This window comes from Parus major, chromosome 5 (assembly GCF_001522545.3).
Source record: "Parus major isolate Abel chromosome 5, Parus_major1.1, whole genome shotgun sequence".
Classification (NCBI taxonomy): domain Eukaryota; kingdom Metazoa; phylum Chordata; class Aves; order Passeriformes; family Paridae; genus Parus; species Parus major.
In genome coordinates this window covers 46,431,868-46,446,808 of record NC_031774.1, presented here as the reverse complement: position 1 = coordinate 46,446,808, position 14,941 = coordinate 46,431,868, and the positions used below count along the sequence as shown (strand labels likewise).

Here is a 14,941-nt window from a genome sequence, read left to right as displayed (position 1 = left end):
GTTCTAGTTTGTTTCCTCTTTCTGAGTGGGTAGGGCAGCAAGGTGAGCAGCTCATTGTGGGAGGCCTGTTTTCATGGGAATTCAGTGTTCACATCCTTTGCAAGTGCAGTTGTTTGCAGCCCCACGCTCAGGCCTTGAACACCATCTTTCCATCTGAAGAAGGTCTCAAATATTTGTGATTACTTGAATATTAAAGACAGTATTTATAGTAGCTCCATCAAGTAACATTATTTTTCCTCTTGTTGATTTTGCATCAGGACTATTTGCATTATGGACTATTTCTGTCTGTTGCTGCCATCCATTGTGAAAAAACTTGTCTAACTCTGGACATGGTTGCATTTCTGTGGGGGTTGTTTGGTTTCTTGGGTTTGGGGTAGTTTTGGGGTTTTTTTAGTGGGGATTTTTTGTTTGTTTTGGTAGAGGCGTGGTGGGAATAAATTCTGTGAATTTGTTGTGACAAGCAGGCCTGACTTTGCAAGGAGTTGTATGGGTGCTGCTACTGGCAGAGACTACCACAAAAAAAAGAGATAAACTAAATCATGGAATATGTCGAGTTGGAGGGGACCCATCAGGACCGAGTCCAAGTCCTGGTCCTGCACAGGACACCCCAAGAATCACACCATATGCCTGAGAGCATTGTCCAAATGCTTCTTGAACTCTGTCAGGCTTGGTGCTGACCACTTCCCTAGGGAAACTGTTCCAGCTCTAAATACAATATATTTAAATATACAATATTCAGATTGAAAATACAGTATTCAAATTAAAATTTAAGTGAAGATCAGTATGTAAAATGTGGTTTCTCCATGTGGAGTAACTCCCTAATTGACCTTTTAGTACTGTTTCTGTACAACACCTTTGGTTTCACTATGGTTCCTCCATGTTTTCCTGAGGTTAAAGAGAGTGTGGTCTCCTCAGGGTAGAGTTGAAAGACTCTGAGCTTGCTCCAGTGCACTTTCCCCAGCCAGGCTCTTGCCCAGTGCCTTGTCCCAGATTGTACCGTGCCAGGGCAGCTTTTGGGCTGTGCCTTGGCCTCATCGCCGCCTCTTGCCATGGAGTGGCTGCCCAGGGCTGGGGGCGAGGGCAGTGCCCCCTCAGCAGCTCCTGCCCTCCCTGGGGAAGCTCATCCCATGGGTAAGGTACAGCTCTGGGCACCACACCCAGCCCCCATGTAATGCACTCCACAGGCCAACAGCACTGAGGTTTTTTGCAGAATAAAGAAATAAGTCAAGTTCAAAGCCTGGCAGCCATTCTCGGAGCATCTCCACTGTTCTGTGGGCTGCAGGTGATGGGAGAGAACTGAGCTTCAGACTGGGGGGTCTTGAATACAGCCCTGGCAGTGGGTGGATCTTTCCATCTCCTGCCAATGCACATAGAATATCTAAACTATGATCAGTGCTCAGAGATTTTGGGGCCAGCTTCCCTAACCCAGGCACCCCTTGGTCCTCCAGCTGTCCCATGGTCTGGAGCCCAAAGGATGGAAAGGTTCTGCCTGTAAACACAGTGCCAGCTGGCTCCTGTGAGCCAGTGCACAGAGGGCCATCTCCTCAGGATAGTCCTTCACCTCTGGGGAGAACAGACCAGTAGTTCTCCTCCTGACTGGCCTCTTTGTTACCTCTTTCTAATCTACTCCTGCGTTGTCCACATGGCTTGACTTGGTCAAGGATTGCCCCAGCGTTTAAACTTTTAACAGTGTTCATCGATGAGCCTCAGATGTGACCGCAGTGTCACTGAAGCACCCAGGACACGCAGTGCCGGGACTGAGCCACCCAGTGGCCCCCGGGTGGGCAGGGAGAGCCCCTCAGTGTTTGGGAACACAGGGAAGTGTCCCCAGTGCCAGGCCCCAGAGGGCAGCAGCCCTGGAGCTGGGTAAGGAGGGAAGCACCATCATCACCGTGTGTCTGGGGTGAGGGGAGCTCTCCATTCCCCCACTCTTTGCAGGAGACTACAGGCCCTGCAGCACGCTCATAATCGACACTGAAGCTGCCAAAACAAAGGAAGGAACCCACTGCGGTTTTATTTTTCCTTAGATAAATTTTTTTATATAGAATATATTACAGTCAGAGTTTTCAGCTTTTAATCAAAAGATAACAAGTTATTGCAGTTTTTTACCCAGTGAAACTACCGGTGAAAGAACTTTCTAGAAAGCTGTCCTGTCTTTTAAAAAAAAGAGGGAGAAAACCCCACCCAGACAGAAAATACACATGTAGGTTGCACTTGGCACCCACGGGCGCCCTGCCGGGCGTGTGGGCATCCGTGTGGAGAGGGGAGCGTGAGGTGAGGCAGCGGCGATGGGCACAACACTATGGCGAGGGAGGCAGGCCTGGGCGCTAGCGAGGTCGGTTCCTAGGCACGGTGCTTCTGCTCGGCTTAATTGCTCTTAGGTCAGGAAATGAACACGCGGTGGGAGGGAGGAGGGTGGCGGCGCTGCTTTCGCCGGCACGGGGGGAGCTGGGCCTCAGCCTCGCCTCAGCTCGTGCAGCTTGTGGGCAACACGCTCCAGCTCGGCCTCGATGGCAGCCAGGCTCTCCAGCTCCTGGTCCTGCAACAAAAACCCAGGACGTGTCAGTGGCCACAGGTGGGCTGCCTTCACCCCCCCAGAGCTCCAGAGAGCCTTGCCCAGGGCGTGAGCACAGCCTTGTCCTGCCCCATCCCCTCATTTGTCCCTCTGGACAGATGAGTGTACACAGCACTGATTACTTCTGCCCTAATGTTTAATTACTGGTGCTAGTGATGGGGACAAGACATGGCAGCTGCCGTCCTTCGCCCGTGCCCTGCCAAGGCAGCCCCCAGAACACAGCCCCAGGGCTGTGCCCCCAGAACTTGGGGCTGGAGCAGGCTCTGCCAAACAGAGTCAGTGGCGTCAAACCAGGATGGGCATTGCTGCCTGCCACCCACGGGAAGTGCAGCATGTGCCCTGCCCATGCAGTGAACAGTGGTGTCCCCTCTCCCCTCCCTGGGCCAGGGACCCCTTTGCTTGCACCTCCACTAGCAGAAGATACTTTTCCTGGGAAAATAGTGACTGAGGAAGCCATCAGTTCAAAGGCTCAAGCTGCCCATGCTGGCCTCACTGGCCAAGCCACACAGCCCCATGGCCCAGAAATGAAGAGGGGACAAGACAGCAGCCAGAGCCTGTGCCTTCCCTCACTGCTGTGTGCCTGGCCTTCTTCACTGACTCCCAGAGGCCCCAATCTAGTTTAAAAAGCCAACCAAAAAAAAAAGTCTTGTTGCAGCTGTAAACACATCTGTTTTGCAGCCTCAGCAACCTCTTTCCAATCCCCATTTGGAGACTGAGTCTGCTGCCTCGCAGACAAGGTGCAGCCCAGAGCCAATTGCAGGGGCAGGTGAGGAGCAGACTCCCTGGGGGAGAGATGTGGGATGTGAGCAAACAGTGGTGGGAGGCAGATGGGACAGCCCACCCCACTGCATCCCTGCTTCGAGCTGAGACCTTTGGCTTTGCTTTGAACCGACACAACTGGAGATGCTCTCATGGCGGGGATGCTGATGGGCAATTTTTGGCCAATGGCTTGATGTATAACTGAGGCAAGTGAGCGAACTGGGTTCACTCACCTGCTGCCCCAGCCTGTTCCCAGGCACCTGATCATGGCCTATCCCAGGCCTACAAAGTCCAAGCCCAGCCCCCTGCATTACCCTCAGTCAATTTTGCCTGGAGCTGGGCCTCAGCACAAAGGTAAACTCACCAGCAGTTCCTGGCTGCTGGGGATGTGCTGAGCTATTATGTAGCACCACACAAGGTATCAGGGAAGGAGATCTCTGACTGTGGAAGCCTGGCTCAGATGTATTTCTGTATCTGTCAACCATTTTCACTCCAATGTCTCAGGTCTCTCACCACAGCTGCACCCCTGATTTATCTCTGTAGGAGGTCTGACATTACTCACTCCATCCCTGAGAAAGGGAAAGCATTCCTTTAGATTTGGGAGGGCTTTGGGACACAAAGACAACCCCTAGGCTCCAGTTACAGCTCTGGTTACTAAGTCTAGCACAGGCCAGTGCAGAAGTCCTGGCACTGGAGACATGACTCTGGGGGGCAGGGAATGCTTTTGCACTAGTCACTAAAACAAGGATAAAAACCAAAGGCACAGCCAGCTGAAAACTTCAGTAATACCTGAAGCTGAATAACTAGAAGTTCACTAAGTATCAACTTAATGTCACAGAGGACCACTGCTGTCTACGTTAATGCCAGTATACCATCCACATCTCCAAATGTAGTTTGGATAATTGGGTGGGATTTATTATTAAGCCTAGGTACACCAACCTCTGTTCTCCTGTTAGCGCTGCCTTCCTCATCCTTCTTCTCTTCAGGCATGGGAGCAAGCGGAAAACCTCCTTCACTGCTGTCCTCCTTTGAGTGACGCTTCCATGACCTTCTCACATATTCCTCTGGACTACTGAAGGAATACTTGCGGGACCTAAATGTCTTTTTCATGGACCTGTCTGGGTCTTCCTCACTGTCATTTTCCTCCATGCGCTTCTTTGATGTCAGCTGCTTGGCCAGCTCATCCATTTTGTTCCACCTCTTGGTGTCTTCCCACTCCCTGGAGGACTCCTCCTCCATTTCATCACTTTTGGCATCCCTGGGCTGAAAGGTATCCTCTTCTCCCTGCATCTCCTCATCCTCCAGGCGATGCCTTCCTCCTCTCAGTGCCCGGGGTTGCTCTTCCTCCTCCTCTTCCTCCTCCTCTTCAGAGCTCCGTACATCTTTTCCAAATCCCAGCTCATCATCATTATCTGAAAGAGCATTAAACAAAGTAGTGAACACAACTGTTAACCTGTTTAAGGTCCACCTTTGAACTGAGCCTTCAGTGGTGGTGCCAGATGTATTTCTTGACTTAGGCCTGCTTTCCCAGGGTTCTGGAAATACCCACTCTCATGTTGACGTGTCAGTAATGGGGCTTGAAGGCAGCAGTCAAAACCACTGTAGGCAGCTCAGGGAAGATGAATTAGTTGTCCCCAGGAGCTATGAGAGCTGAGCAGCAAGGCAGCTGCAGGGCCTGTGCTACCTGCTGTGAACAAGCCCATGTGTCAGATGTTTGTGGTGCGGTCTGGGTGGCTGCTGGCTGGTGTGTTTCTGCAAATCCAGTAAGCAACTGCCTCAATTTTTTTGGCTTTGAAGTTTCTAACCCATCTGTCTCAGTGCTCTCAGCTCACCCCAGAAAGGATCAATGCAATCTGAGATACATACTGTCACCTCTCTGCATCTCCTCAGCCTCCTCATCCTCCTCAGCCAAATCGAGTGACCTCTCTGCTTCAGTAGGGTCCTCCTCTGCAGCTTCATCTCCGTCATCCTCCTGCTCCACATGCTCCCCTGCTACCTCCTTGCTGTGCTCCTGGACCTGCCTGGATGGTTCTTCTCCCTCATCCTCAAGCTCCAGGCTGTCCCTGGAGCCTCTGGGCTCCTCTTCTTCATCCCCTTGCTGGTGCTGCTCGTCCTCACTGAAATTTTTGCCAATGTGGTTGTTCAGAACTTTGTTTCGATGGGTATCCTCTGTATCCCTGATGTAATTACTCTCAGCTTCCTCCTGGTCCTCTTTCTCAACAGGGTCGATATCCCGTGGCCTGGGCTCCCTCTCCTCCAGGCTGTTTTTTCCCTCCTCTCTCGAGTCTTCATTTTGCTGGGGTTTCTGTGCTGCCAGCTCAGCCAGGGACCCTGTGGGCTGCTCCTCTTCAGGACGCTCCCCTGCTGCATCTACAGAGGGAGAAATGAGAAGAAGCACCTCTGCTGAGAGCTCATTTCACCACCAGCAAAGGCCAAGCATTTCTTATGGAGCTTGAGCCCCACTCAGCAATCTGCTTAACCAGCCCATGGATCCTTTTGCAAGTCACTTCAGCATATGTTTGCATTCAAGCAAGGCAGCGATCTCTGGTGCCTGTGCTCCTGGAGAGACTTGCAAGGCTGAAGTTAAACATATGCTGAAGTGTTTTGCTGCAGCACAGTCCTCATCACCATCTCTTGAGATGCCAGCCACGAACTCACCCTGCATGAAATCAGACTGCATGTAAAAATGAAATTATTTAGGAGTGTAATAAGGCACTTGCACAGCTTTCCCTGCTCTGAGTGTTGCACTCACATCACATCCTTATTTCTCCCACAAGGCCGAAGAGGCAGCCAGCCCTGTTCACAGGGTGCTGGAGGGAGGAGGGGTGCCTCTGCTTCTGAAAAGGAACTACTCAGCACGAGCTTAATGTGGGCTAAGTATTTGCTCTTGCTCACGGGAAACTGGCTTCTTTTAACACTATTTGCCAGAGAAAACACTTTGCAAAAGAAAATATGGGAGTTTAAAAGACAGAGAGATATGGAAAGGTAAGTGCAGCCCCAGGCAGGCCTGAGCCCCAAGGAGGGCACAAGGTAAGTGCCAGGATGAGGGGATGCAGAGAGCTGGTCACACAAGCCTGGTGGCCACCAGTGACACTGTGCTGGTGTTAGCAGACTGTCAGTGGTCCTGGATAGCCCATGTGCCACATTTCATCTTCACTTCATCTTCCTCTGTCTCCATGCTGCCAAAGCAAGAGTTTCAGGTGTATCTTGGCAGTAGGGAGATGCAGTGCCACCATCCTACCTGCTGGATTTTGGCAGTGCTGGCTGCAGCAGCAGCAGCCTCTAGGGCTGTCACTCATTGCTCTAAGATGTTTTGCACTGGTGTCACGGCAGTGCTGTGCTGCTGTGGGCCAGCCATGTGCCCCAGAGCTGTGTGAGACCCTCTGTGGGCACCCAGCTGCTGCTGGAGAAGGAGTCACATCTCCCCACCCTGGCATTGTGTCTTCCTGACAAGGAAGAGGGTAGGGGCCAACCCCTCCTTTCTGCTAAACTGGCTGTTTGTAGTAAGAGAAACACTGACAAGGGGAAATCCCAGCTGAAGGTGATCTTTCCAAGATACAGGTGTTTTGTGGGGGTGAGTGGGTGTGGGCACTTTGTGTGTTTCAATTTTCTCTTCAGAGACTCATTACTTAATATCATAGATGCCTGGAAACAAGAGTGACAGGAAAAAATCTGATCACCCTTGCCTGTATCACTGACTCTTTCAGTGTGGGATTTCCCTGGCTGTGACTCATTTTAAGTGTTATACATGAGTGAAAGTGTCAGCAGCAGGGTGCAAAAGTCAGCATCACTTTGGTAACTTGACCATCACCAGTTGCTATAACTCAGAAACCATGTGTTGTTTGAACTGGTAAATAAGAGCAAAGCAAACACACCAGGTTGGTTCTGTGTGTCAGCACCAGCATCAAAGAAGATGCCTGGAAGAGAAGCAGATGGAGATATCAAGGCTGTTCGAAAAAAGATCTTTGTTTACAGCCTGACCTGGATTTCCTGGGGGTGGAGGCTGACACTGACCTCTCTGCTTGTTCTTGTCGTTCTGACTTTCAAGGACTTCGGAAAGTTCATCTTCAAAGCCGCTATTTTTCTTCTGCTGCTGAGTTCTCTCATTGGCACCTGTGTCAAGTTACAAAAAGTAGGGAAAGGCAAGAGTCCTTTCTGTGTTTCAGGAAGCAGAGGTAGGAAAATAGTTCTGTGCCCTCTATATTTGCTACAGTGGGAAAATCTACCTGGGAGCTGGGAGGTGTGAGACTGGAGGGTATGTGAATCAACTGCAGTAACAAAACCACAATCAAAAACATCATCTGCAGGATAGAAAATGATCTCTAAATAGAGAAGCAGGGTTGCTAGGAAAACTAATATTGATGGAGATCTAGAGAATAAGAGGTGCTGAACTGCAGCACACTGGGGGCAACAAAAGACTTCATCACCAGAGCATTGAAAGATAAAAATTGCCTCCTGCCAGATTCTGCCTATATACCTCTGTTGAGGTGAGCACTGAGAGCTCCAGTATCCTCCAGCCTGGTTGTGGGGGCCCCTCTCCCCTGGCTACTGGGAAGAAGAAGAAGCATTCATTCCCACTGCCGGGGTAGTCTGGGGCTCCAAGGCCCCACATGTTAGCTCTGGGATTGTGGAGCCTGCTAGAAAAGTACAACACCCTAGAGAGAGGTGTCTGAAAGCAGCATGAGCTGGAAGTCAGGCTGCAGCTGTCCTGGCAACCAGCAATGGGATCTGCAGGCCAAACAAGCCCTGTCTAAACCAGCTCATGCCTTGCTTCTATGCCTTAATGCAAGGACAAGAGCCAGTGCTGCCAGCCCAATCCCCTGGCCCAGAACTGGATGATGTGGGCTCTCCAGCCTGAGCAGGACCAGCTGCGCCAGCACAGAGGACACCAAGATTAACACCTTTACTTTTCCCTTGGTCTACAAGACTGTTCCACCCCCCATCTCTGTGATCTGTAGATTGGATCTCATGTTACCCTGGGACTAAGTGGTGTGATGGGCTCAGGCTGAGGAAAGGGTGGGGCAAGGTGCACCTCCATGAAACAAGTCCCTTCTCATGGACTTCATGCTGAGTGGCACAGCCTGTCTGATATCTGAGTGCTCCTCCTCAAATCCTTGGTGTGCCTGGGCAGTTACATCCCAGAATACTGAAGAGACCATGTGTTCTTTCTTCTGGATCACCAGGACATCCGTGGAGTCCATCTGAAGTCACTGAGCATCTGGCCCCTCCACCATTTGGGTAGTGACTAAAACATGGCTTTGGGAGCTGCATTAGACTCCCAACTGACTTCCTGAATTTTTCCTCTCCCTTCTCTCTGTTGCCTGTGTCTTCCTTGCTCTGAAAGCATTCTGGTGGCACTGCCTTCCAGCCATCTCTGGCAGACTTACTACACAGGAGCAGGGCACAGGGATGCCCAGTCATTCTGGTGTGCCCAGCTGCCCCCTGGTTACCCCATGGAGAAGGAGTAGGGACAGACAGGTGCTCTCCCTGCAGCCTGGGGAGAGCCCTGTTGCAGCCTCACCCAGACAGAGGGATCTGAAGCAGCCTTGCCTGGGATCTGCATGTTAGCTCTGGGCAACTGGGCACCTGAGAATGTCCCCTTTTTCCCTCAACACCCCTTGGTACAGCTCCATGGTGCTGCTGCTGCTCCCACATTGGCCAGTGGTGAGCAGCCTGCACCTCTCCAAACCAAAGAAACCTGCATTTGAGTTAAGGAAGCCATAAAAAAATACCCATTAGCTCAAGAATATTTTCACTGAGGTTTTTTAGGTGCAAGTCTTACTCACTGTTCAGTGGGACTTCCCTGCTGCCACAACTGGCTTTAGTGCTAGACTCCAGCTGCACAGACAGCAGAGGTTTTATTGCCTTTAATTCTAGTTTGGGAGCTGGTGATTATTTATTGAATTAAATTACACTGTTTCCTTTTAGAGTTCTCCCACCACAAAATGTCTAGACTCTACATCACCACCAAGTTACACTGATAGCTATGGAAATTATCAGATACATAGTGAAGTTGTTATAAACAAAATTCCTGTCCCCACTCACACAATCTCTGCTGAAAATCTTGGAACTACATTTCCTGGAGCGTATTTATGTGATCTCAATATAAGATAAAAAAACAAACACAAAACCTAACAAGCAATAAAACTCTATAAGGGACTAAAATAGAAGAAAACATTCTTCCCTATAGTTACATTCCCAAAAAATATACTGGCACTGTACCTTGAGCAGCAATTTCCTGAAGTTCCTTCAATAAGTTTTGGTGGCGAAGGATAGAAATAATTCGTTCATCTGCAACAGGGAAGACTTAGTACAGAAAGTAGTCAAAGCAAACCTCCCCCCAGCCCCAGGAAATGAAATAGAACCCCAAATGCAACTCTTTCATTTGCTCTTTTCTCTCTCTTGGCCTGATTTGCTCTCACATCTCTTAACTGTGTGACTAGATGACAGCAAGGTCCTATGACAACCAGGCAGTTTGATGTCACCCAGCACCCCCGTGGCCACAGTGCCAGCTCAAGACATGGCCTGGGACAAGCAGTGGCTCCATCCCTGCCCCTGGGGCCCAGTACAGCCCAGTGGAAGAGGAAGGCGAACATGTCAGGGACCCCTTGATAGTGGTCCAGAGGCCAGGGCTCAGTTGGTCAGGGCAGGACCAGCCCCTGCTCATCAGATTTGCTTTTGCTGATACCCAGCCAAGTCTGAGGCAGTACCTCCTCTGAGAGTTTCGAGACATTCCTCGCTGATCGGCAGGGGGTTTGGCTTAGATAAAGTATCAGAGATGACCTCTACAATGCACTTCATCACCTAGAAAGAGACAAAAATACTAATTAAAGAACTGGGTTTTTGTCTTTTTCTCCTACTTATTACCAAGGCTAAAGTACAGCAGATGATGGCACAGATCTTGCTTTTCTGGTCAAGCCAGAACTGAATGTTCAGTTCCTGTTTTCCCTAACACAGGAACAGAAGGTACTTCCTGCAACTGAGAAGTGAGTAAATTACACATGACAATAGAAAGAGCTTCTTCCACATGAAACACAATTCAGCTGAGGATTGCATGGCTTCAGACCATCCCAGAGTCTGAGCACATCTGGAGGGTAAAGGGTATCTGAATATATACACAGAAAATTCAAAATCATCCTCTTTTAATTCAATATATCTCAACCTGCATCTCATAAAAGGACTCAGTGGGAGGTTGTAGAGAGCAAAAAGTGGTCATAGCTGTTCATAGATGACCTTGAAATCTTAAAAGCTCTTCAAACCCTAGGAAAGACATCATAGTTGGATTGAAGCCAGGCATGGAAAGTGAGGTGAGGCAAACTACTTCAAACATAAATGAGAAAAACTGCTCTCAGACCCTAGAAAGGACAAGATACTTTGGAGAAGTGTTTGATCTTGTGCTTTGAGTGTTCAAGCAATCTATCATAGACTGGAAGAGCTCTACATGATGGCAGTTCATCTGAAAGCAAAGTTCTGACACAGCTTCTCAGACAGGATGAACTCTGGGCCCACCCTTTCCAGCAGCCCTTTTTGTTGGTATAAAACCAGGAGCATTATTTATCTAATTTGCCACCTGCACTGAGATTGCAGGTGTCCTTGCCATGCCAAGACTACTACTGGGAGCCTTAGTGTGTGGTCATGTAGACCCCGATGATCACACAGGACAGAAGCATTCATTACAGTCTGGTGCTGTAGGAATTAGGCTGCTTAGTTCAAAAGGAACATTATTTATTAAGGAATCTAGGAAGAATGCAGGGCTCACAATTGGCTGTGGAAAAAAAAAAGAGAGGCTAAATTGAAAAAAAGAATGTAAGTTAAGCTTTGGAGGCAAAAAATTCGCTACTGAGCCTCTTTCTCCTGATGATTTCAGTAGGCAGCCCTGAGAGCCCTGACCTCCCTCACAATGTACCATTCTCAGGAGAGCAGAGCACTGTGGCTGCAGTAGAAATTAAACACAAGTCAGCAGTCCCCAGTCATCCACAATGCTGTTCATTCAAGCACTTGGATATATTCACTGGACAGCTGGAATGGGAAAATTCTCACCCTGTGTAAGGAGAGAATACTGCTTTTGCAGATCACAGCCATAAAATGCTGAACTCTATGCCTTACACAGTTTGAGGGAATTTCCTAATGGATTAAAAATGCTACAGGAAAGATTAAAAAAAAAAAAAAAGAAAGCAGGGGAATTTCCCTCGTATCATTCTCCTATATCACCAGAAATCCATTAATACTGATTTTAGATGAGTTTCAGGCATTCTAAATAGAAAAAAAAAAGCCCAGATTCTGCTATTTCCCTCTCATGTTTCCCAACCTCTGGACCCACTTATTATAGCAGTATTTGATGCAGCTTCAGAAATAAAGAGTTTCTCAGCATGAGAAGTAAGACTCTGGTTCAATAAAATATTCTATTCATTTTTTTCAAGACTTCTAAGCTTATCTGAGGTCTTTGAGCACAAAGAGACACATCACTCACCACAGAAGTACATTCAACTCTGTGGAGGAGTTTAGTAAGGTAATGAAATGAAGAGTGCAGTCATCCCACAACACTCCCCTTGTCTTTTTGTTAGAGGAGATCTTGCAAAGTGAGACTTCACAAGGTCATGAAACAACAGGCTGCATCAGGAAATGGAGGAGATCCTTTCCAAATGAATGTAATTAATCCAGTGCAGAAACTCAGACTGGAATTTTGCCACAACTATCATCTAACCATGAGCATGTAACTAGATCCTTAAGAGCAGCTCACAATGTCACTACGCAGAAATCTCCAAAGGGTTGTGCCCTTGCAAGGACAGACTTCTCTATATTTGAGCTCAGCTATACTCTCTTAAAATGTATGGTTGTGAGAAATAGTGTTCTTCAAGCACATGAGTGGGCAAACACCAGGTACATTGTAAATGCTTTGGTCTTGTTCACCTCCCTATGGAAAGTCTGATGAGCTGCCCAGGAAAGGCCTGCAGGTGCTGATTAGCAATTACACAGCCCTGAGACACCCACAAATGCTGGTGGCACAGAGCATGGTGTGTAGAAAGAGCTGCAGTGCTCATTGCTTTATTCATGTGATGATATCCTTGCCCTAATCTGTTCCATAAGACCAGGAATTCCTTCCCTGAAATGCTGTGTCTCAGAGGATGGTGAAAGCAGGAAAGCCCTAAAGGCCTCCTCCAATTGCAGTAAATTCAATCAGGCAGCTGATTTTGCTCTCAGCTAGAGCCTGTGTCAGTGTAATACCCAGGGAAGGGGGGCAGTCTTGGGAAAGTCCTTCCTTGGTGGAAGCCTTTCCATAGAGTCACACCAACTGCCACAAAAATGCTATTTTTTACACATAGAATATATTGGGGCATGGACCTCACAAGGAAAATGATGTGATTAATGGGTTGTCCCATCAGATACCCATTCTGGTGTGCAAAGTTGAGGGGGTAAGTGCCTGTCCCGAGTCCCCTTCCTCAGCAGCACACAACCTGAGGAAGGCACCCAGTGTCTCACAGCTCATGGCTCAGTCCCAGCAAGGGCTAAGCAGGCTAAAAGTCTTAACAAAGCAACCCTTCTCCAGGCCCAGGCACGTCTCCCAGGACGCAGGGAGGTGTTGCCCGTGGCACACATCCTGCAGGTAACCTGCAATGGAGCCTGTGGTGAGACTGGCAGCAGTGTGCCCTCCTCTGCTGCTGCCCAGGGAAAAACATTATGTGGCTGGAAGATTTCATAAAACAAAGCAATACAAGAAGTAAAAAGGGAAAAGGCTGGAGTTTCCTTTATGGACATGAATTTTCAAAGAAATTTTAATTTGGGCAGCCAAGAGATCAGCTCACATGAAAGATGGGGAAGGGTGGGGAGGTCAGGGAGTCGTGTCTGACATAGATAAACACAGGCAAACCCTCCAGTCCAAGCATTTAGATGCCAAAAGGCTGTTGGGAGTGCACATTTGTGAAGTGCAGCTATAAATGTTGGAGGGTGTGACACAGATATGTGCACAGAAGCCTGTAAAGGAGGGCTGGAGAGGTCAGCCAAGTCCTGCACTACATTCTGCTCGTAGCCACCCAGACAGGCTGAGCAGGAGCTGAGGATGGATTAGCAAGCTGAGAGTACCAGTTGCCTATTTTTCCAGAGCATGCATATTTAAGTAGCACACATACAAACTCAGATGTATACACCCCCAAACACACACAGTTTCTGAATCACATCTCCCCCCACTCTCCCTTGAGTCACCTCCTGTTGGGAGCTTTGAAAAGCTGAAAATAGGAGGACAAAGGAGCGTTATACCCAGCCTCCATCTCCTCTTTAAACAAGCTTGCCTGATCCCTCTGCCACATCCTGAGGGACTTCCTTGGCTGCCCAGAAGCGGATGCACAAAGGGTAGATTCTGTTAGGAAGGGAGCAGAGATGGATCCTGTTTGAGGGTTCTCATGCAAATTCCTGGCACTTTCTACAGGGTATTTCAGTGGGAGCAGCCCCAGACCAGCCACCTAGGTGGAGGTGAAACATCCCATCCTTTCTCTTTATTTGACCCTTCCACTGCAGGCTCATCCTTACCTTAGTGTCGCCTTTATTCATGTCATTTGTCACAGGAAGAGACACAGCTATAAGGTAAGGGGGGGGGGGAAAGAAGAGAACTTGTTATTCATCTCATCTGGAAGACAAGCAGAGAAACACTATTCTGCAAAAATGGGAGTAGAGAAGAGGGGCATCTCTCTCTGATGGAAGTGGTCCCTGGGTGCAGCAGCTGGATGTGTGCACTGTGCCTCTCGGGAAGGGAAGGGAAGGGAAGGGAAGGGAAGGGAAGGGAAGGGAAGGGAAGGGAAGGTGTCTAGGCTGCAGGGCCCGTGCGGAGCTCGGCGGTGACCTTGCGGCGGCCGCTGTCCGCGGTGCTGAAGGGGCCGGGCCGTCCCTGTCCGCGGTGCTGGAGGCGCGGGCGGAGAGGGGCCGGCGGGCGCAGCGCTGCCGGGGGACCCAGGGGGACACAGACCCATCCCAGCCCCACTTACCCGGCACGGCCAGGAGGAGGACGGCGAGCAGTTCTGGCCGGCTCATGGTTCTGGTGGGATGGAGGCAGGGAGAAAGGGGCAGAGGCCGAGACTGTCGTGGCGTGGGGGCTCCAGGCGAGGTGCCGGGGGGAGACCAGCACGGAGCTTGTGTATCTACGCCAGTGCCCTGGCTGAAGATCCCAGATGGGGCACTGCAGCAACCGGCTCATTTATATATCTCAGCCCTCGGAAATGGCGTCAGGAGGAAGCCACCTCCTCCTCTGCCCCCTCCCCTCACACACAGGCTTCCCATCAGCCTCCATCACTCGCCGGGTGTCGGAGGAGCCCCGAGCTCCCCGGCTGCCCATGCAAAGGTGTCGGGCTCCGGTTGCTCCATCTTCTCAGGCTCTGCAGGCACAGGAAGGCTGTGAGGTGTGTTTCCAGGATACCGCTTTTCCAGCACCTCAGCCGACACTGGCAATCTGCAGCACGTCTGCACAAGTGCCCTCTCTCTATGTACCTGTAGCCAAACGTGAGGCACCTCGTGTGTCCCAGCCAGCAGTGCCATCTGTAGATGGTTTTGCCCTCTCAGGGCCCCCTTGTCTTTCACTGATCATGGAAGTTTAGGACACGTGCTGCAATTTTTAGATGC

General features: G+C 49.7%; 1 protein-coding gene across 1 annotated transcript; it reads right to left on the bottom strand.

The window, feature by feature from the left end:
• Positions 1-2,011: 2,011 nt before the first annotated feature.
• Positions 2,012-14,519, bottom strand: CHGA (chromogranin A). The gene is made up of 8 exons (XM_015632376.2): positions 14,311-14,519; positions 13,859-13,905; positions 10,045-10,138; positions 9,557-9,625; positions 7,349-7,447; positions 5,201-5,704; positions 4,274-4,746; positions 2,012-2,539 (listed from the first exon to the last, which is right to left on the bottom strand). Exons 1-8 carry the CDS (start codon positions 14,354-14,356, stop codon positions 2,456-2,458), a joined length of 1,416 nt encoding a protein of 471 aa, XP_015487862.1. The 5' UTR covers positions 14,357-14,519; the 3' UTR covers positions 2,012-2,455.
• Between the last annotated feature and the right edge of the window lie 422 nt (positions 14,520-14,941).